The following is a 24054-nucleotide window of genomic DNA, read 5'->3' as shown; positions in this document are numbered from 1 at the left end:
GTCCACAGTGACATTATTAAAACTGCTTTTATAGTTGTGCTTTGGCTAGAGAAATGACTAAAAGGTGAATCTTCCATACTTTTATTTTGTTGGCTCACTTAAAAATCAATTCAAACATGGGGTAGCTTCAGGCATCCAGGATCCTTTCCAGTTCTGATGAGACTATTGCTGTTCTGATACAGCCCATTAGTAAGGTCAGGTGAATTTTGAAGGTTAACAGTTCATTTTTTTTTCCTTGACATTAGCAGGACACTCTCCAGTAATTCTTCCCCCTGGAAGCTTACATTTTGACCCTCAAGATCTTACTGTTTTCACAGTATATCCAGGTGCTTTTCTCAAAACTTAAGATGGATACAAAAGACTATCCATGCTTTGGAAAATTTTGTTTTACCAGAGTCAAAAAAAACCCCCAAACACTAAACTTGACTAAGAAATAGTTTTAGGTGCACTTTTGAATATTTAATGTAGACTTCCACTCTTCCAGTAGAGAGCAGTGTAGGATATTTTAATTTTAAACAACATCTGTTTTCTTTTGTCCTCACATTTCAATCTTTAAAAACCCCAATCTTTTGCAGTGCCACATTTCTTTATTATTCTGAAATCCCTGAACATTAAAGGTTCTCTTTCATGCAGATTTAAATGCAATTATAAGAAAATAGTACTTACCAAACTTATACAATAAAGAAAGGGAAAAAAAATGAAAAAATAATTACTGGATACCTGCAGCCAACATTTGAAAAATTAGCTCCTCCAATCTCCTCCATTCTACAGGGAGGATGATTTACTGCGGGAAGGAAGACAAATGTGTCCACATTGTGATAACATCAGAACAACAGGACACAAAACAAGAATAAAGGAGAAGTGAGACTAGTTTTGAAGCCTTGCAGAAAACAGAAGAACAAACGTCTAAGCTGTGAACCACCTCTTAAAACATGCATAGTTTTTGCTCAGCCTTGCCTACATGAACCTTCTCCATCTCTTGAACAGCAGAAGGACAGTATGGACCATAAAACATACACCTCTTTCTATTTTGGGTTTCTTCTCTTTCCCCACCCCACAGTCCAGTTCCTCACCCGCAACAGCTTCCTTGTTTTCCTACAATTTCGTGTTTTTGCCAGAGCACATAAGTGTTTGGATTTTTCCCTTTTGGGGAGCATTTTTCTAATGACAATTTTAAAGCAACTGTCTCTACCAGGCATGATTGCTGCTCAAATGAGAGCAGAAATCTAACTCACCACATGGGAGTATGAGATAGAAAAGTGGCACAGACATCAGCACATTCCCTGAATATCCTCTGCTCATCTGACATGTAATGTTCCACACCAGTGGTGGCTCTGACACAGGAAAAAAAATTATGCATTTTTTTTAGGGAGTGTTTGAGCACTATTCATGAAAAATTAAGGAATACACAATTAAAAACATTTTAAAAAGGGTCTTCTGATGGAAATCAAATATTAGCGGGTATTTTATCCATCAATAGAATTAAGCCAAATGCATGTGAGAAAACACAGAGGTGAAAATATTTACAGAAATTAGGATATAAAAAAAATCTATTTAATAAGCCATTGAATTTTTTGGGGGGAAGAAAGAGAGCATTAGAGAAAGGAACGTAAAATAATTAGGTAACAGTTAAAGCAAACTTCCAGATGCAGTGGTGTAAAACTCACATTGTGTTTAACTTTAACTAACCCTCTCAACAACTTTGAATTTGTACTTTGCACACTGATTTAATTTGTACTTTCTTCTGTTCTCTTGAAGTGCTGTAACTAAGAATTCTCCACTACCAAACTTGTAAGCAGTCATTTCAGTCTTTCAATTTGGATTTATGAATAAATAATAAAGAACATAATTTGGTAACTAAAGCTCTACCTATCTTTGAACAGTGGTGGACACAGACAACCCTTGGAGTAGGACACCTCACCATCCCCTGGATGGAAATGTCTGGAAACAGGAATACCTGGAAATATTTGGGCAAAGATGCCTGAGAAACTGAGGACATGTGGCAACCCTAATCCTGCCTACACCTGTCTTCTAACCCTTGTTCAGATGTGGCGAGAAGAGAAATTATGTGGCTGCTGATTGGGAAGAAACCTGATGTGGGGACCAAGTAGGTTGACTACAGCTTGGTGTAATTTTAAAGGCAAAAAAATGAGAATGATTACACCAGGTCACATTCTGCCTCAAGTCCCACTGCATTTTCATCTGCAGCCAGATGGGAAAATGGCACAGAAAAAGGAAAAACACTAGAAGTATATATTTACACCGTCATAAATAATTTGTTCGTAAGCAGAACTTCAGGAGACCCTAAGACCCACTTTGTAAATGATCAAAACTTAAATCTTCCCCAGAGAGATCAGCATGGTCATATGCTAAGGGGGCTGTGAGCAAGGATAAAATCAAAAATCAAATTGCAGTGCAATACAGCTATCAAAGCTGTTCCCTGCATTAAAGCATCCAATCCTAAAAATAAAACAATGTTAAGAAATACAGCTGGTACCTCCACAAGGCAGATAAGAGTAGGTTGGTACATAGAAAAAAGCAGAAAAGGTAAAACATTTGTCTTGTCAAGACTGCCACTGTGGAAAACACCAGCTGTACAGGAAAAAACATTCAGTATTTCTTCAGTGCATCAAATCTCTACAGCATTTCAGGAGCTTCTAGGAAAAAAAAAATCTAAGGAGATCAAGAAATTTTTAGATAATTCTTTAAAAACTTCTGATGTATGCAAAAAGGGCTTAAAAAGGAACGTTTTAACAGTCCACAAATGACAGTGATGCTAATACTAGTAGTATATCATGCTGAAGGCTTCTTTTCACTTTAATTCCAGGTGCACTTCCCATAGCTGATAAATAATATTTGGCATATAATAAACAAGGGCAGGGGAAGATGGTACTGAGAGCAAATTTATCACTAGGAGAAAAAAAGTAATTTCTGATCATACATTCCCTGGTTGTGACTGGGTCACACGCATTCTTTTGACAGCATTCTTTCTTCATGTGTGCTGCAACGGTCTTTAGCCTCCACATGAAAGAATCCTGCACTCAGAGGTTGAGTAAAGTCATAGAATTATAGAATATTCTGAGTTGGAAGGGGCCCTTTAATACCCTAAAGTCCAACTCCTGACCCTGCACAGGAATCCCACCATGGGCCTGAGAGCGTCATCCAAACACTTCTTGAACTCTGGCAGCCTTGGTGCTGTGCCCACTGCCCTGGGGAGCCTGTTCAGTGCCCATCCACATTCTGGGGGAAGAACCTTTTCCTGAGATCCAACCCACTCCATTTACAGATGTAATGAAGGAGTAAATTAAAGAACAACATGCTTCCAAACTTCATCCTCTGGGTTTCAACTTAGACACACTCTGTGTTTCCAGTTTTTGCTTTTACATGTGAACAGATTATTTACTTTTCTTTTGGTAGGAGCATCTGTCAGCTCCTTTTACTGCGCCAGGGAATATCTGTGGATTATCCAAAGGCACCTTCCTCAAGTTATTACAGCTCTTTTGCTTCAGTACATGAACTATTGACACCTAACACAGGCTCATCTAACATCAAACAACGGCATCAAACCACTACCTTCTCTTTCTCCACTGCTACTCACAACTCTGCTGAGCCTCCTGCGGTGTATCTTTGTTACTGCCTGAAAGCTTCAGGATGACTAACAAGAGAAAACACATCAAATGAGCACACTGCTGACTAATGTGATCCAGCTTCACCCTGTGTGTGATCTTTCTGAGTTCCTTCTGACTTGCACAGAAAACGGCTGAGCCGTCCAACTGGAGATGCGGAATAACATCCTTGCCAGCTCCTGCAAACCTCTGTTCTTACTCTCACATTAGTTTAGGTTCTATTTAGTTTCTGACCTCTAAGAACTAAGAACTGACAGCTCTAAATTCACTGTTCAATCTTTAAAATATAGTACTTCTTTATTTCTGTAAGAATTATCATTGTTGAACCAATATTCAGTGAAGGCTGATGATGCCTGTGCACAGAAAAGGGTACCTGCACAAGCACAAGAACCATTCTGTATGCAGACAGGGTAAACAGAACTAAATATCAAACCTGACACTTCATTTAAAAAGGATATTCCAAACATGAAGTGCCTCTCATACTTGCTCACTGAAGACACATCATGCTGCTTGAATGTTTCAATTAAAAAAATTTCTGACTGGACTGTTTCCAGTAAAAAAAATATGTAATTTACCTTCACTGAAAAGAGCCATCTAAAAATGATATGTATTCCCTATTTGAAATACTAAATTTTCAGATTTAGAAGTGCATAATAACATTTTTCAGCTTTACAAGCCCATAATTAGACATTAGACTTAGTTCTGCACCACAGGAATTTGATTCAACTCAATCATCATTTCTCTGTGAAAGTAGTAAAATCTGACAAAGCCCTCAAATTTACTGAAATACTATTTTCACTAAGTCATCTTCAAATAACTTAATGTAAGAAAGTCGACATAATTTGCTGCTTTTTTCTTTTTGTTTTCATAAACCAGATGCCAATGCAGTGATTGAATTTACCTTAACCGTAAGACACGATTGCAACAACTCCTACATTCCACTGAAGTAATACAAACAGCTCTACTACATCTACAGACTCTTTTGCAAAGATATGAAATGTACTGTTAGAAACTGTTGGAACACAGAGACCACCTTTGCTTTACTTCCTACTTAAAGTCTGAGAATGATGCTCAGCAACAATCTGGTAGAACTTCCCTGCCCCACTGTATGAAAAAACATTTTAGTTGTTACTACTTATGAAAACACACTATTCTATCCCCCAAAAAAGTTAATTTTCTTTAGCATTCCAGTACAGAAAGGACAGATTCCCACATTCTCTACTCCCTCAAAAAAACTCCACGCCTATCCTGTAAAATGCTACACAGTTAAAGGGACAGCAAGATCAAGATCCCAAGTGCTGGTATTTTTATAACAACTTTAACACCCTGTAAAAGTTATGCAAAACTGCTGTCCTAGTTTTTGGCTCTGTTTTCCTCTGCTCTATCGATGCACTGGCTTTCCTAAAGCCACCATTCCTAGCACATACTGGTCAGCTCTGTGTTAGCATACTGCAGGATATCTCACTTTTGTTCACAAAATATCGCAAGTTAAAGCTTGAACTCCATATTCTCAAGCTCCATCTGTCCTGCTGACTCTTTTTTTCCTGCTGCAAAGTGTAGGCCTGTCAGACAAAACCTCCCCAAGCACAGTGAAAACTGAACCGAGATGACAAAGAACCCTCACGAAGAAACAAGCTGCGATGCCCAAGTGTTAAATAACAAAAGCAATCTCTATTCACAAAGCTGGAAAAACCATTCTGCTTTATTAAGAAGGCGAAGCTTTCTAAAACTGGGAGCATTTTGATTCACTCAGAACCTCTGAGCCACCCAAGTAAACAGGCCATGACATCATTCCAAGAGCTCCTTCAGAGAGATGCTTCCCAGATGACTTCACTGCCAGGCACGACTTTGAGCACAGGCTTCAGATCCTTCCTCTCATAACAACATGCACAGGAACAGCCAGGAGTTCCCATGTGCCAGTTCAAGGTGGGATTGTGCAATTCTGTGTTTGGTTTGCAGTAATCTTCTTCAGACTGAAGCTGGATGGAAAATTATTACAACCTTACTCTGCTTGGTGTAAATAAACCCTGCGAGTTCTAGAAGAAATTCCTATGTAAAAGCAAAAACTGGAAACACAGAGTATGTCTAAATACAAATGAAAAAGTATTGAAGTTACTCCTTTGTACTGGAAAACACTATCTTATAAAAGCAGAGATAAAATTCCACAGATGTTTCCCATTTTTGTGATTAAAGTTTATTTTGCTCTAATTTCTGCCTTCTTTGCCCTCGACTAACATGATAATGCTGAACTTGTACTATCACACTTTTGCCACGGCAACATGCAATGACATTACAAACACAGAAACAGGAATTCCTGTGGGACAAAAAACAGAAGAAGTCACAGTTAGGAACCCTCATTCAAACACAAATAGCCTCAGTAATAGGAACAAATAGCTATTATCCATGACTCTAAGTTTATTAAAGACCTTTCCCAGTTTAATGTGAAACAAGAAATTGCCTATTTTAAGGGCACTGCAGCAGGACTTTTAATACTGTGAGCCTTACTGCACCATAATTAGAATAAATGACTCCTGTTTTAATTCTTGATTCATAGAATCAATGGGCTGTCAAACAGAGGACAAGCAGCACACCAGAAAGTGGTTATTCTGGAGAAAGAGCTATGAATGTGTAGAGCTCGTGCTTTAGCTTTAGCAGCCTGGAGATTTAATATGACTTCTGGTAATTTTTTTCCTGGAACCCAAATTTTGGTCATAATCTGTGTGTTTTTTGGTTTTTTTTTTTGTTTTTTTTTTTTTTTTTAGCTATGATTATCAAGAAGATAATCTGTTCTTTAAATTCTAGTATTAGAACTACTTTGGTGTGTAGCAAATGATTTATACATACATTCTATGTGCAAGATAATAGACAGACACCACAGGACACATACAGGTGCTGAGGTGTATTAAAGGACAGGAACATGAAGTGTGAACTACCTTTTTGTTGTTTTTTCTTTGTTGTTTTTTCTTTTTTTTTTCCCCCTAAACTATATATTTTCTATACTGTGAACCACTTCATCTGGAAAGCAAGAATGAGCCTAATTTTTTTATATTTGTGGGGAAATATGTTGAGTCAGTATGTGAACTGTAATTCATAATCGGATAATTACAAGAATGTGCTAAACTAAGTGCTATATTCACAGAAATTAATAGCAATATTTTGATATAAGCGGCCAAAAAAACGCCCGTGTCTAACTAAAAATGTAATTTTTTAACTTGCTCCTAGAAACCACTTCCTAAGCTCCATCTGCTACTTTAAATGTATTGATAATTTTACACAAATGACACCTGTAGACATTTTTTCTGAGTTACCACATTCACAGAATACCCCCAGAAATTTCCAGAGAATATTTGACTGGGATAGCCAAGTAATGATTACTATTTTATGACTCTGTCTGTATTCTTCTAGTTTTAAGAAGAAACTGCCTTTTCTCCACATAATCTTGCAAGAAATAGAGCTATAAAACAGATGTGATCTCCATAATTCGACACCTGCCCTTCAGACACTTGAACTATATCGATGTCAGAGGTTTTTCAAAAGCCAGCCAGGATAGGAGTAATTTATTTTAAAATAATATTTGGAACAGAAAGAATTGCCTCTATAAGCTACCTTTATGAATATGTAACAAATTTTCAGAGCATTACCTAAACATATGTGCTTCCTGTTACACAGTACAACGTAGAAAACTGAATTTTTTTTATTAGCGTGATTATTTTAGAGAAATACAAAAATATATAATAGCGACTACTTCAACCTGACAGTGTCAGATATTACATAAAACCACTATTAGCATGGCCTGACATCCATCAGCAGATGTGATGGACATTCGCTGATGAACCGCTTCAAGAGAACATAACTGAGATGGAAAGTAATATGTAAATTATTTTACTATGGTAATTAGTCCAACACTTACTTTGGCTTTCACTTCTTACTTCATAAAAAATATTATGCTTTCCAATAAAAGGCCTCAATCTGCTGCTGAACTAGTAAAATCAGTCTAGTCTAGATCATTATAGTGATACATCACTAGGTGACCATAGAATTAGAAAACAGTATATTTAAAAAACCTTCATATAAGGATTTGGGGTCCTCTCTAAATAGCAACCAAATCCTTTCCACTCAGAGAGCAGGTGTGGAGAACTCATTTAATCTTGAGCTCAAGGCATGGAAGTAAAATTCAAAATCTGGGATCTGATGTGAGAACAGATTTGGGGCAGATATGCAGAAAACCTTCAGCATTACTTCCTTTCCTTCATTATGTTTAAACTGAGGATAATAACTCACCCATTTCTTATCTGCATTATCATTTCATTATCCCAACTGAGAAGAAATTTCATGAGACCAAATCCAAGGTCTTCTGGTGCCCTGCTAATTCTGAGCTTTGATCTCTGACTATTTGCATCAGGGTCACATCTAGAGCCTCAGTTTCGTTATTCTAGAGGCTGTACAAACATCAAAAAGATAGCCCTTAGCTTCAAAGAATTTGTGATCTAATGAACTGGGATAAATTGCAGTAACCTCTTGGAAATGCACAGCACAATTTCAGCTGGAACCTCTGAAAATCAATATAAAACATCGAACTTTATTCTTTCTTGTACACATCAAACAGCAAATACTAATACGAATAAAAAGGTATAAGCAGCATAAAATTAACAGAGTGATCTTTGATCTTGAAAATAATAAAAAACCCCCAAACTTGTCAAAAGGTCCAACTTTCCCACCTCCCTCTCTTCAGAACCCAAAACTCAAACCCCAAACCCGTGAGTGGTTTTAAAGCTCTGAAAATTAATTTCAATGTTAAGAATGCACATGAAATTTTGTTGAATGGTTTTTCATTTTGAGAAGGTGCCTGATTTTAATAGTTGCAGGCCCTCAATTCCTCATAAACTGCAAGTTGAGGCACAGCCCTTAAATTCTGGCTTAGGAAGACCTACACATTCCTGACTTGAATGGATATTTTCAGCAGTAAACCTATTTTCATAAGTTGACAAGCTTTCCCTCCCATTTAATCTTTTAGGTCTAAGTAATGTGATTTGCTGAGTTACTTATCCCTGTTCTCCTGGCATCTGCCACCTCAGAAGCACCAAGTGCTACAGCAATAGGACAAGGGAGGGTTTAAGGTCCTTTCCACTCCATGGCTCAAATTATCTGTTCCTTCAAATGCAATTCTTGGTACCACACATATAAAGATTTGATGGACATCCTTGTTTCTACATTTCCCCCACTTTTCAGTAATACTACAGCAACAAGTTGAAAAAACAACTAGAAAACAGTGGGAAATTACTAGAATTGATTTCCCTTAAGGGAATGAAGAAAATATTACTTATGTCTAACTATACAGAAGGAAAAAAAATGAAGGTTCAGACACTGTCTTTTAGTGGTAAATAATAATTTTTACGACGCAAACGTTTTAACAAAGCTTTACAAATTAGTTCATGCAAATATTTCTTCTTTTCAACGTTCCAAACCAGAAATGACTAGTTCCACTACTAAATTTCACCTAAAATCCTCATGTTAAAGTTCAAAATGTTTTTTAATATGGACCAGGGTTGGCTTTACACTTTCTGAATCACAATAACCTGAAGGAGGCATTTCTGAGAGAAATATTCATTACACTCCAGGATCCACAGCTGACTGGTGTACATTACTATTTTATTAAAGTTAATGAAGTCAGAGACTGCAGCTGGTGGCTTGTCTGATGGTTTATTAAGGATGAATCCTCATGGAGATCATATATGTGAAAATTTTCCTGAATGATGAACAGCCTGGCTGTTGGACAGATTCTCATAGTCTTGTTTTTGCTTTTAAAACTCTATGCCTTGTAGAAGTTTCTGTTCAAAAAGTTGTGCCATCCTCTGATTTTCTATAAACCAGCTGTTTCTAGTTTATTTTGGGAAAGCGTCCTAATGATTTTTTGTTAACAGTAGATGTAAGACGGCAGTCATTCCATGCACAGGGAAAGGCTGAGCAAAGAGAAATACTCAGCTCTGTCAAAAACAAATATGGGAGATGAGAAAGAGTTAATTCATCTGCAGGCCTGATTCTAATTTAAAGGAAAACAACCTATAAGCAGCTGTGGGCCAGCTAGCCCACGAGCACAATAATCCAGATGTTTGAACTCCACAGCCAATTAATTCCAGTGTCAGAAACGCAACTCACTCGACAGTCCAGAGGCTGAAAGGCCTTCTTACAGAAACCTCCCATTCTCAGAGCTGACAGCTCACATGGCAATACAACTGTGCAGAGGGAAGCCTGGAGGGCATGCTAATGAGGCTAATTGGCAGCCTCAAGCAGATTTAAGAAGAGGCAGGGGAATAAATATCAGCGACACAGAAGGAACTGAAAGGGATGTGGAGAGTTGAGTAAATCTTTGCTGACCCTGAGGTCTTTGGAGCACCCATGCTTTTCCTTTGCACACTCTTGTTGTTTAGTTAATTCTGTTTGGATAAACCTGTGATTTTTGTTCCGTTTTCTTGAATAAGACTCTGAAGAATAAGAAAATGACATTGTTAAAGCTGTTACAAAGCTTACCCGTGATTTTGAGCCTTTTGTCTCAACAGTCTCATTGCTCAACTCTTTTGAGACAGGTGCTGGGGAAGGCCAGCAACGTGACCATTCAAAACTTGCTTTTAAACTTTTAGTTGAAATTTTATCTTTAGAAATATGCTTTAGATGCTGTGTTTGATACTGAATCACAGAACGCTTTAGGTTGGAAAGGGTCTTTAGGATCAATGAGTGCAACTGTTAACCCAGAACTGACACATTCACTGCGAAACCATGTCCCTAAGTGCCACATCCACATATTTATTTGAACACTTTCAAGGATGGTGATTCCACCACTTCCCTGGGCAGCCTGCTCTAATGCCTGACCACCCTTCCAGTGAAGAAAGTTCCCCTATCATCCAACTCAACATCCCCTGGCACAACTTGAGGCCTTTTCCTCTTGTGCTGTCACTTGTTACCTCAGAGAAGAGACCAATCCCACTAGGACATTCCATTTTTCTAAAATTGAAGGTATTTCAAAGTCCAATAATGAGCTAAATCTTTTGCAGCTTTGCAGTTTCAAATCTGGGTTATAGCTTTTAGATATTATATCTGAGTGTCAAGTAACTGATTCTAGAACACTATAAAAAAATTGTCTAAAGCTCTTAACTGTTAAAAAATAATTTTTCTTTGATAAGAGAAATGAAACTTAGACTGCTCAAAATCAGAGATAAAAAAAAAGGACTGTAATTAAGCAGCCAGGGTGTTAAAGAGAATGGTTGAGAAGGCAATCTACGTGAGAGAAAAACTCCTTGGATACAAATGAAACCTAAAACTTGCTTGAAATAGGGTTGTGGTAGGTTAAAGATCAACTGCAATGCAGACTGGGGCCTCTGCCTCCGTCCTTCTGCATTACAGTTTTAACATACTCCTTAATACATTACTGAGAGAGGGACTTAAAATACTTCTCAGATTCACATACTGCCATTAATTGGTATGATCTATTTTTGATTTTTTGCCATGGAATTATAGCTTCCATCACTTACTTGCATTGCAAATGTTTCATACTGAAGTTATGTCATCCAGTACTTAGAAATTTCAAGGAAAATGGAGCTTAAGAAGAGACAAGCAGAACCTGGGAAAAGACAAGAGCTCTGGAGAATAGATCAAAAGCTTCTATTTTGTCTTTCAGTTGCAGTTTATAAAGTATTGACCCACATGATCACTATTTTTTATCTCACACTTAAATTAACTCTTTTTAATTTATTTTTTTTACTAAAATCTACCAAAGACATTTCACTGAAATACACATTGGTTGCTTTTCCTGAGAGAGGAAAAGAAATGAAATGTCACACATTATACTAAGCTCTCTTGCATTATTATACACAAATGGATTTTAAGGAAGAAAAACTGGAATTGCTAATAAACTTCATTTATTTCTTGAAGCAGATCATATTCTGGAGAGTTATAATGATCTACAGAGCCTGAAGTTGTGCAGCTGGGTATTTTATACTGATGGAGGGCTACAGACACCTGGAAAGAGTCTACACATGTGTCAAAACCACTTGCTGTTCTGCAAATTTTTTCCAAACTTCTCAGTCAGTGTTCAGCTGTAAAAGATGCCAGTACTTCAACTGTGGTCAAGTCACATTTTCCACAGCAATGGTAAATGGACATGAAGGATGAAACTCTAGGTGCAAATGCCTAGAGACACCACAAGCCTGTGAATTCCTGCAAACTGATCCTGACGTGCTGATGTGTCAGGGCATTGTGGGCTACCCAAAATACCCAGCGTGCCTTCATACCATCTTTGAATCCGTGTGCATTCATATACAGATGAGATGTAAAACTTGTCTGCAAATATTATTCAGTTTCCATTCCTGTACACTGGTCCACTGTTGAAATGAGGGCTGGGTTTGTGCTCCAAAGATTGGACCAAGATTCAGGAGGTGCAGATTTAATTCTTGCCTCTTCACAAACTGGATGTGAGACCTCAGGCAGTGCAGAGTGACAGCTTTTCAAAAGGACTCAGTACCCCACCGAGCTTTCTGAGGAAATCACAAAAGTTCAGATTCTGAGGAGGCTGAAATATTCATCAGTTTCCAGCGAGACAAATGGCAACTGAAACTGTTCACAAATGGCAACTGAAGCTACTCACACTGAACACTTAAAATGCCGCTGTCCTCCTGCAGCTACTTGGGTGACATGATGTTTGTTGCTGTTGGAAGTTTAGATACAATTCTTCTGCATCCCAGTCATTTATTTTGTGGATATAATCCTACCCTTTTCCACTCTCCCACTTTAAGTGAGATAGAACAAGCAGGTCCATTACCCTTAAGTAGATAAGTCTGTCGACAGTACTTGTTGCAGACTCTAAATATTTTATATTCCAACTATGCAACTATTCATCTTTGGTATAATGAGATCCAAGTTTAATGACTGCAATGTAAAATTACAATTTTCTGCTTTCCTGTCTCATTTGGGTCTTTTCACAATATCCATTTTTTTTCTGCTTAAACACTAAAGTAATTACGATCACATCCAAGGCATTTTGATACTCTAATGAAAGTTAATTGATATTAAGTTATTAATTCTAATCATAATAAATGTAGGAAAATTATTTCTTGTAATACCCTCTTCTATTTCATTAGTTTCTAATTTTCAACATTTTTGTGTATTGTTTAAAATATCCTGCTATATCTAACCCCAGCACAGAACTTCAGGTGTAATTATTGTGTACCTTGCATCTTGGAAAAGCCACATACAATTTTCTCTTTGACATTTTTTCATTAATTATTTTTACTGACATAAAATTGTGATCATTCTGTAATAAGCTGACTGGATAGAAAAAGAGAATTGCTACAGTAGCAACAAAATTTTTTAGAGGAAGTGCAGTTTATGTCGTGAAAACATGGCTTTGACAATACTGTACACTAATGACAGGGATATGCAGATATTCAAGACATAACTGTACCTAGAGCTCTGCTACAGTGGTTACATCATTTGACCTATGAATCTTGTCCAGAAAAGCATTATCTGCCATTCTTCAGTGATAAAAAAGTGCAAAGAATAAGAAATTACACAAGTTGAAGACCTAAATAAACTGTTTATTGTACTGAAGACTAATAGTACTAGGTCTTTTATTACAGAATCATTTTGGTTGGAAAAGACTTCCAAGATTGAGTCCAACCATTTCTAATTTTTTTTTTTTTGTGGCTGTTCATTTCACTTTAACGTTTCAAATTTAAACTACGTCAAGAATCATAAGTATGCACATGACAATAAAGTAAGTTTTAAAGTGGGTGTAAAGATGTCACATCTCTTGGTAAAATAAACTCCCTGGGGTTCAACATTGCCCTCATATCATGCAGAACAGCAGCTCCCCAGCCTGGTGCAAGGTCAGAGCTGCTGTGACTCCCTCCGACAGCAGCAGCCAACGCAAACAGCGGGCGTGCAAAGCAGAGCCTCTGATCCGCCAAAGGGAAAAGCTGCGCGTGTGGAAAATTGATATAAGTCAAAAAAACAAACATGTAACTATGAAGGGGATTACATACGCAATTACTACGAAGAGACACAGCAAACATTGCTGGTTTGGGTGGGTTTTTATGTGCAGAAAGGCTTAGGGTGGTACTTAGTGCCACAGTCTAGTAACCACAGTGGTAGTGGATCAAGGGTTGGAATTGATGATCTCAGAGGTCCCTTCCAACCATGCTGATTCTATGATTCTATGATTCTATCAATTAGGGGACAACAACCAGGCCACTTTTAAGGTTGCAGTCAGACTCTGTTATAAAAGTCACACTTTGATCGCTTTTGTTTTGCGGCCTCAAGTCAAGAGAACTAACTTAAAGGCAAAAGAGAACTTTTTTCCCTGCAGCATGGAAAATAACACAAATATCTATTCTTAATTAAGGACCATTACAGAAAAAATTAATGCAGAAAAGTTTAGGGTTGCCTTAGCATTTATTTATGTCTCTTCTCTGGGAACATTAAAACTGCCATGCCACTACATCAGAATGAGTCCATTTTTGATACTATGAGGATTCTAAACTATCTTTTTGGGAAGAAAAAAAAGTGTGACCAATATGCTTTCATTTGGAGTGACATAGTTATAAAAATACAGGATCACAAAGAGATGTCAAAATTCTGGCTTCAGCAAGACAAGATTTCATATACAGAGCATACTGAAATATGTAGAGTCATTATCAATGCCTTCCACAGGACTAAGACTAGGGACATCAGCAAGATTTGGGGGGAAAAAATCCCCAAACCAACAAAACACCAAAAAACACCAAATCCAAAACAGTTACAATAGCAAAACAACAACAACAACAAAAACAAACAAACCAACCAACCAAAAAAAACCCACAAAAAATCCCAAACAAAAAAATCAAAGAAAACCAACCAAACAACAAAGATCCCCAAACCCTCATCATCTTACCCCATACATCAAACAATGCCAAAGCCAGCAAATTTCAAAATAGCAAGCACCATGAGGAGAATTGGAAAGGAGAGAGAGAATCAAGATGCTTTTATATTTAAGAGTTTCCTTAATGGGGCTCATGGCTCCTGGATTTTACTGCCATAAGGAACAACTCTGCTCATGTGTTCTCACAAAGAGGATTATCAACATAAATCATCCTGAGGGTGTATGTTCTAAGAGATAACAAGACATCACTAATTTTCGATTAAAAAGTCCTCTCCAACCGGCAGAAAAAAAGGCCAGTTGTCTGTATTGCAGGGTTCTTTTAATTTCCAGTTAACTTTGTTAGGATTTTTTTTAATAACAGTCAACTTATGAACTGTGTTTTATCAACGAGCTTTCTTTAATTCCCAAAGATGTCTTAAGTATCAACAAAATCTCACTTTCCCATTAAGCTCTCCTTTGTCTGATCATGTCTGGAGATTAGTGTCAGAGAAACGATTTTTGTGTCTTGTGAAGAAAACACTTTTCCACCCACAGCAATCTGCATTCAGAAAACTCTGTAGCAGAACACAGCTCACTTGCCCGTGGACAAAGAACATCTCTGGTATTGCTTTCCATCAAATTGATTTGATTTTCTGAACATGTCATTTTTCACTCACACAATTACCTTTTGAAATAAATCAGATAAAGTGTTGCCTTTTCCTCGCAACAAATAGAGAAGATACACGAGTAGAATGTCATGGAACTGGAAGTGGAACAATATGAATATTTGGAAAAAAAAAAATCAATGAGTTGTTCAATACTTGCTTTATGAGTGCTTTCTGAGTCTTTAATCATTATTTCACAGCACAGTTACAAGTTATGAAATCAATGTGATATTTCAGTTAAAATCAAAACATTACAAAACCCAAATAAGGTACTAACAGATATGTGTCTTCCTCTTAAAATGAAAAATATTGCAAAACTTAATGAGAATGGCGCTTGAAGATTGAGGTGGAAATATCATCTAGATTTAATAATGTCTGCATATGCCAGCTAACCTCATAAAAGCTGTGCAAATTTATTCCAGGTGTCCATAAAAAAAAAGGGTATGAGTACCTCACAATCCTGGTTACAGAGCAGAGCAATTTTTCGCTTGCTTTGAATCAAATAGTTCTAAATAGTAATTTTTTACTATGATCCAACAACAACAAAATAAAAGGGTAACTTTCTTAAAAAAAAAAACAAACCAGCCCCCAACCAGTCAAACCAAACCCAACAGATGCTATAGTGCACTGCAGACTCCTGCAAGTATTCTGACAGACCCTTGTTGCCATGGGATTTATGGTGCTGAAAGAATTCTCCGGAGCAGTTAATTAGGGGTGAGATAAGAAAGGGTTTATTATGCCAAGGCAAAAGATGTTACAAGACGCGCGCAGGCCGTGCCTGAGATGGTATATTTTATAATACCATCCATCCAATCCCAAATGTGTCCACCTTGTGGCCTTTACTCTGGACCGCCCTGGGTCCACCCCCTGAAAACGGGTCTGGGGTGTATTTCGGGACCACCTACTTCATCACCTTCACCATCATCGAGCGCAAAGGGTACATAGTCACCCAGTTTTTGACCGTGTTCTGTGGTTTAGGCCAAGATACACTGTTCTGCCAACAATCTAGTCCTTGCCTTGACAAAAGACTAAACATTTCTACTGGATTCGTGGGTAGGAGTGATATAGGGAACATAGAATGGGGTAAGAGGGTTAAGGAATGTGTAAACAAGGGTGCTACAGGGAAAGGGATGTAAGGGAGTGAGGGCTGTTGCTTTTAAAATCTACCTCCACTACTTATAAAACTTACAAGTATTAGAAAAATAAAAACCATTAGGGGTTTAAGGCATCACCCTAGAGCTCAAGGAGGCCCTGTAAGGTCAGAACCCACAATAAACAGGAGTACAACTGGAGAGGACACTTAGGCACATATCAGCCTTTTCTGGACCAGGAGTCTTCTAACCAGGCTGAGAGCAGACTTCCTCCAGACAGGAATTCTCTATCCCTTTCTTCTACTCCAGAAGTTGCTAATGCTGTTGCTTCAACAGTTACCACCATCTTATCACCCTTTTCTTTATTCTGATTTTTTTTCCTGCACCTACTCACAAGATACGTTCTTCACCAAGACAATGAGATATGAAAGACGAAGGAGGTTTCTTTTTTTCTCTTAAAGACCACAAATGAGCAGACATTGTTCAGTGCATTAAAAAAAAACAACTCATAGCTTCAGCTTGCTGTTAAAACAGATGGCACAGTCACCGCAGCAAGTAATCCTCCCTCTCAAAATGTAATACAAAGCCAAGGTGTCTGGCAAGACTACACAGTTAAATGGTAATACACTCTTTGGTTAAAAATTCAGTTTGAGGACACACAGAACAAAAGCAAGTTCAAACCCTGGCACGGAACTGAATGAGACTCAAATTTCCACTCCAAATCCCTACTCGCTTTGTGGTAACACTAAGCAAAAAGAAATTGCAAACACAACAGCAGGGAATACTCATATAGGAACCTGACTCTTGGCCTCTTAAATAATATTTTAAAGTACGCATTAAGAAATAACATTTTTAACATTAAAAAAAAATAAAAATCTTACTAAGATTATTTTAATTAGTGTTTTTATATTAAGAAACACTGATCACAGAAGGACCTTATCCAGAACAGACCACCATGGAATCTTATTGAATTATCCTCTCAGGCTCAGCAAGTCATAGCTGGTTACTCAGTTTACTCTGAGTTATGCTGACTACTTGCATGTTCCCTCCTCCTTTTAGCAAACTATTTCCTAAGCTGTTATTTAGGTAAGATGCATTTCCTGTCAACGGATGTCATTAGAGAAATTGAAGCACTATTGCAGAGCTATATGGTAATTGAGATAAGAAAACATGAGTAAGACTTCTGTTTTTACTATGTAAAAATGCCATTATTATTCCACCACATTTCTCCAGTATTTGACATTTCCATATATCCAACAGGTAGGACCGTTATTCATTGCCTTTGCTATTGTTCAAAAGAAGTTTCTGCCATTAATTTTAATTTTTAAAGTACTGTAAGCGTGCAGCCTGATGTTAAATTCCTCTGCACTCAAAATTTCCATCCATTTAGCATCCATTAAAAGGAAACAGCATCAAGCAGAAGAGGAACACTGATTTGCTCTCCAGAAAGCCATCACATTCAGAACAAAGATCAGTTGGTCATTAAAAATAGGAGACCTGCAAACCAGACATTTACTAAGTTTTTCTTCATTGTGTCATTTGGCAAAATCGTGTCTCTGCAGTTTTCAAATTAAAAACAAGATAGAATGTACTGCCTTCTGAAAGCATGAGGAGAATATAATTTCATATTTTCTTACCTTTGCATTATAGGGAATATAATGCTTTGATAAGGCTTCAGGAGTGTGCATCCATGTCTTGTCTACAGAAAAGCAAAATAAAAGAGGTACTGAATAGGTTATTCAATTGTTAATTTAACTATAATAGTATCCATCTGGAAAATAACAACCACCCTCCTTTTACTCTGAAAAGTATATCTGCGGTAGTTATTGAGGCTGGAGGGAGATATCTCACACCTTCCCAAACATTAGATGAAAGAGCTTGGTTATTTCTCTTGGGCACATTTTCCATTTTAAGCAACTTAATTTAACATAAGAATTCCAACTCCTCCCCCCAAATGTATTTATTGGCCAAAGGTTGTTTGCTGTTCCTGCTTCAGATCAGTATTTTCTGCATCCTGCTGTGGGTTAAAGCACTGACTCTGTGCTGTGCTTTTAAAGACTTTTTTTTAGGAATTATGTACTTTTTCGGGTGAATTATCAAGACACAAGAAAAACTATCAAAGCTATAACTGATAGGAAAAAGCCCTTACAAGAAAGAGAAAGCACATCAGATTCACTGATTCACAAGTTCAGATTTTCTTTAATCTTTTCTTACATATCTTAAATAAATTTGCTTACTTTTCTTTAATTTTCACACCACAAGACTGTGCTATTCTCTTACTTTTCCCACTGGATGTTTCATATGGTGACATGAGATTCTGTAATTATTCATCAAATACTCTTCCCTCCTTATTTGAATGCCCTTTCTGAATGTTCTATATAACTTAAGGTGGAATTCCAAATGCTAGCAAAAGCTTCTTTTTATTACAAGTCTAGAAAAGTTTTTTTAAAAGTTCTCTCATTTGAGAGTGTTTAAGAAAAAATAAAATATGTTCCAAAATACTAAATTGCATTACCACTCACACGAGAGATTCTGTAACACCGAATAGTATTTTATATAGAACACACTGAATATTTAGTAGTATTTTCTAATTTGAGAGTATCCTGTTTTAAATTAGCATGAATTAAAAGTCACAAATCTGGAACTTTATTGAATTAAGTAACAGAGTAATAGCCTAAAGCAAAGTTCTACCCTTGGATATTCACAGACAATTCCCTTTGCCTTTATTGGGAATTGCAGTTTGAGCAATTACTAACTTTTTTTGTTAGTTACACATAAGAACAACAAAATCCTTTTTCACTTCAAACCATTGAAGAGCAAAAGCCATGGCACTTATTGACACTAAAGCAACAACAAAATATTTTAGCATATACAGAAGGAAGAAAACTGTTAAAACAAGATTTTCACCACAGCCACCACACTCTGACAGGGTCAGAACAGCAGAGCTGGGGGAGATGTCTTGTCTTTAAGCAAATTTCACTCTAGATGACAGTAATGTTCAGCTCCATTGCTGAAGAGTGATATTATCACTTCTTAATTAAGGAAGAATGATTTGTCCATTCAGCAGCACCCAGGAGTACAGTTATGCACTGAAGTGGCTCTTCCTTTCATTTGTGGCTTGTGATTGGAATACCAGAACCAAGAACTCATTTCCCAGAGTATTTTAAGACCTGAAACCTGATATCTATTTGAACATGATATCAAAAGCTGCTCCATTTATTTCATGCCTAGTACTGACACAAACAAGTGAACGGGCTGTAGCATCTAAAGCAATTTTATAAGCAGACAATTGATTAGACAGGTACCGATGATACTAACTATTCCTTGCAAATGTTTCCTTCTTCCTTCTTCTCATCCCCGAGCAGGGCAAGTTCAAATCTGAAAAAAAATTATTAGTTTGGGAACCAAGTGTGAAATGCTGGTCTTAATTAAGCATCTGGTAATCTTTCCAGTGCTATTATTAGATACAAAGCCTGGATTTAAATGTTTCTGTGAAATCATCAAGTTGCCCATCAAACTCCAACTGTAATGTTAGAGGGATTCCAGCTGGGAATAACACTGCCAGGCAAGTCTTGCCACAGCTCTTGGCAACCTTAGTTAGGAGGAAGGTTAGGAAATATGGATGAGCACTCTCAGCTCAAAAGGAAATCAGTAACTCAGCAGGGCACCAAAAAGACGCCTGGATTCTCTGATGTCTTGTGCTGTTGACTAAAATAGTGAGCCAGCAACCAGCATTTCCAACATCCAGATGTAGATCTGCAGACACTGAGACATAAATATTAAAGTTTTCCACCAGAAGCGCATTTCCTAGAGGCAAGCAATTATTACAGGGAGACGACACTTCTGATAGAACTCTTAGCACTAAACAAAATCAATAAAAGGCAAAATTCACAGAGGTAGCAAAGACATGCAAAAAATCAGGCTATTACAAGGAAGGTCATTACCAGCATTTCCTTTTGAATTGTAAGTTCTGATTTTGGACTTGCACCACTCTCAGCAACTGTTTGAAATACTGCTTAAAATTAGTTTGATTTCACAGCAGTTGAGAAATACCAAACATTTTGCTTCTAACAAACCAGAAACACATGAAAAAAGAAAACCTATAAAACAGATACTTGTTTAAATACCTGATGTAGATGTGGCTTGTGGTTTTCACGGTTCCTCACTTTTTAATTTAATATTTAAAGGGTTTTCACAGCTTAATGTTTAACTATTCATTCTGAAGCAACAAACAAAATATGAAACCTTACAATGAAAAGTACAGTTCATATTATTGTTTTATTAGTTACAGAGCAGCAGGAGTTCTAGGCACTTTACACTAAATAAAACAATAAGTCCTAAAGAAAGGGCCAAAAACTTCGATAAAACCAAACTTGACAACCACTTGCATCTAATATTAGCAGTAGCAGAAAGTGAAAAGAGACTCATGCTATCACGCTGGGTGAAAACCAGTTATTTTAGATTTTGTCTGAAGCTCTTAACCTAGGTTGCCTTTGCATTTACATGAAAGTTTAAACAAGCGCCCAGTTATTTTTTGAGAATTATAAGTTTGAGCCATCCAGAGTCCATTAAAACCTACGTGGAGCTTAGCTTGAATGAGGTATCAGAAATTCTAAGATGTAAAAGCCTAAATATGTGGTGGTTTTGCCAAAGAATCCAGGTGCTATGTGGCACAGGAGATGTAGAAAAGGGTCATTATTCAGATTTCAAGGGCACAGGATAAGCCACAGCCCTGCTTAAGCAGAATTAGTAATCCTGGCTGTAGTCTCTACACAACACCTCTTCACATGCATGGTGTGTTAACCGGCTTTGAGAGAGCCCCTGGAGCAGCAGCACAGCAGCCCACCTAGTTTTTAAGAGAATTTGACTTCGGTGAGAGCTTCTCAGTTTTTGCCCCTGCCAGCACACACTAGTCTGCTCAGGGCAGTGGGAAAACTCCATCAAATTAACACTTGCTTTGACAGATTGGATTGCAAGGGTGGAGGCAGTAGGGGGGACACTTCCATGATCAGAGGATTGGTGCTGCTCAGAATTGAGACTTCACTCCTTTCTAACTCTCCCCTTGAATCACACCAGCCCCTTTCCACTCTAAATCTGCATTTCATATCAAATGCTTGGTCATCACACAAGCAGGGAGCCCCAGGTGAGCAATTCCAGAAGCCTCTGGAGAGCTGGGGAAGAGGAACGTGCTGACAAGTCACACACTGACAAATCACACGCTGAAGTCACTAGGCTTGGGGACTTCATAAAGCATCCAGCCCAACTGTGCTGCACTCAGAGGAGGATGACATTAGGTTAGATAACAGCCCAGCTGACCATTTATCTACTAAAAAGGAAAGAGATAACAGTGCCAAGAAATTGTTCTCCCTTTGAGATTAATTTCTCCGCCTGTGACTGCTCAGAGACATTATAGAGTGGAATGTTCACACTGCAGTTTTAGTTAACTGCCTCCCTAAAGCCCCCTCTCATTATTAATTAATTAACATTAATTAATTAACGTTTCTAAAGCATTTATCAAAGCATATGAGACCTAGTGGCCACTCACTTAACATGATGAACAGAGAAAGGACACCAATGTTAACTTTTTTTCAGTGCCATGGTGAAAATACAGTGGTATTTAGAAGGTAGAAACTAAAGCCTTTATTCTTTACAGAATCAAAACCTCTTTGACATCAATGAATGTTTTTCTTGCTAACATCATGAAAGTGTCTTTTCTTCCTGTTTTACAAAACTTGCTACGGAAAAAAGATCTTATGTGACAAATCAGTCTAACAACATTCTCCTGAAAAAGAGCTCATCCGATGAGATCAGTGTATCTGGGTATTACTGCCCCGGGGAACAAACAGCTTTTTTGCTTCAGCGTGTGTATATATGTACCTATATCTTTAATTTTTCCTAGATTATTTCTTTTTCCATAAAGAAAACCTTCACAATGGGACATAAAAGAACTGTCACCCTTCTAAATCATTTCCTTTACTGTGCACTGCAGCAGAAACACGTGGGTTCCCACAAGCCTCACTTAAAGCTGCTCAGACAACAAGGTAGAATCTGTCTTGATTACTGCAGGGAAAAGATGAACTGATAGGCTGAGCTGTGAGACTTAATGCTTGATACCCAGGTTTTCATCAGAATGTAATACCTAAATACTATTAACAAACATAAATATACCTGAATTGTTGCCTAGTTCAGCTGTAGCATTTGTTCCAGCCACCTCCTAGAGGAATGACTGAGTCAAGTCTGGGTATTTAATAGCAGTAATTTATTAAAGTTATTATCAGGTTACTATGATTGAGCAATTGAAATTATGACTCAGATTCTTTCCTAGGCACATATAGAAAAAAATACCCGTTAATATACATAGTTCAAAAATAGTTACTTTTGTTATTTCTTTTTCTTTTCTTCTTTTTTTTTTTTTTTCTTTTCCCCAGACATAAAATGTTCTTTGGAGATGTATTTATTCTTTGCCAAGCCATGAGCTGTATCTCCCTAGAGCAGAGTGATCTTTTCAGAATGTTTTGCCTTTCTGTGTCCTTCTCTAATAGTATTTAGGACCTGATGAAGGGTTTTAAACAGCTGATTGCTACAATTGCAAAACGGTACCATAGAATGCTGGCTTGGCTCAGTTGCAAAATGAAAACAAGCCTTGTATTTGCATTTCCTCCAACACTAACATTTGCTGCATAACCTACACATTTTATGCTGTGTATTTTTAAGATATGGATGCTAGTATGTAGGTTTTGACAAGAAAGGAAAATAGGATGAAAATAATATGTTAGTGCAGTGATTAGCAAATCTTTGCTTTCACGCTTCTCATTTGTTGATAGTAAGAGCTTTTAACAAGTTCAGCTTCCTAAATCAAAGGGGAAAACAAGAAAAATAAATCTGAGCTATTTAGCCTGTGCCTCTTAGGTCTTCTTGCCACAAGAAGAGCTACATTGTGTCTTTGATAAAAGCTTCTGATTGAAGTTGAAAAAGAGATTACTGGCATAACATAATTTAAGTGACTGCATTTTCAAAAGTTTTACCAAGAATTATGTAGAGATCAAACCTCCAACTCCATCTTTCACTTTTGTAGTCAAGAGTTCAATGAATTATTCCAATATTACTATAAATAAATTTGAAAGAGTATCAATTAAACTTGTAAAAATATTTAAAAGGCAAGTTTTTTAAGAACTTCTTACTGTTACAGTTAGAACATTACGTAGGTACAGCAAAATAGAGGAAAACAACATAAATAATCATCTTGGTACAGTTAAGATATAATTTTAATTTTTTAATTGCAGAATATTGAAATAGTGTAACAGAGAAGATTAATTGGAGCTTTTTTAAAGTGCAAAGTGGAAAGAGAAGAAAAGAGCAACCAGTCAGAGCAACTACAGTATGCACATCTGTAGCTTCCTCTTGCTTCTGTGACTAAGGTACACCCAAATGGTTACATTTCACACAACAGTATTTTCCTAAGTGTCCTATTTTGGATGTTCTTTGCAATTTTCCAACACCTTTATAAGACAAATCCCTATGAAACCTGGAAAGGAGCTCCTTAGGTTTTGCAGAAGTAACAAATAGTTCCTGTTGTAAACACCATTATTAACCTGCCTAGAATATTCTTTAAAGCAGGCAATAGATAAGATTATTTCTGCAATACTTTTTTGAAGATAACACAGATAAAGTAGGCAACAGGAAATTATTATTATTATTATTATTCATGGGAAAGTGAAGGGAAGGTTTGGGAAGGAAAGGAAAGGAAGGGAAGGGAAGGTTTGGGAAGGGAAGGTTTGGGAAGG

At 37.2% G+C, this 24054-nt stretch overlaps 1 protein-coding gene across 6 annotated transcripts in view; it reads right to left on the bottom strand.

Annotated features, from left to right (window-relative positions):
* Positions 1 to 24054, bottom strand: part of GULP1 (GULP PTB domain containing engulfment adaptor 1) — a 153926-nt gene that overhangs the window by 49755 nt on the left and 80117 nt on the right. For all 6 annotated transcript variants that reach the window (XM_027666159.1, XM_027666161.1, XM_027666160.1 and 3 more), the window contains exon 3: positions 17908 to 17969. In XM_027666159.1, coding sequence (XP_027521960.1) covers positions 17908 to 17969 — 62 coding nt within the window. The remainder of the gene's footprint in view (positions 1 to 17907; positions 17970 to 24054) is intronic.

The sequence above is a fragment of the Corapipo altera genome, unplaced genomic scaffold (genome assembly GCF_003945725.1).
Source record: "Corapipo altera isolate COAL_440 unplaced genomic scaffold, ASM394572v1 81, whole genome shotgun sequence".
Classification (NCBI taxonomy): Eukaryota; Metazoa; Chordata; class Aves; order Passeriformes; family Pipridae; genus Corapipo; species Corapipo altera.
Note: the sequence above shows the minus strand (reverse complement) of the source record. Positions and strands in the feature narration are given on the sequence as shown.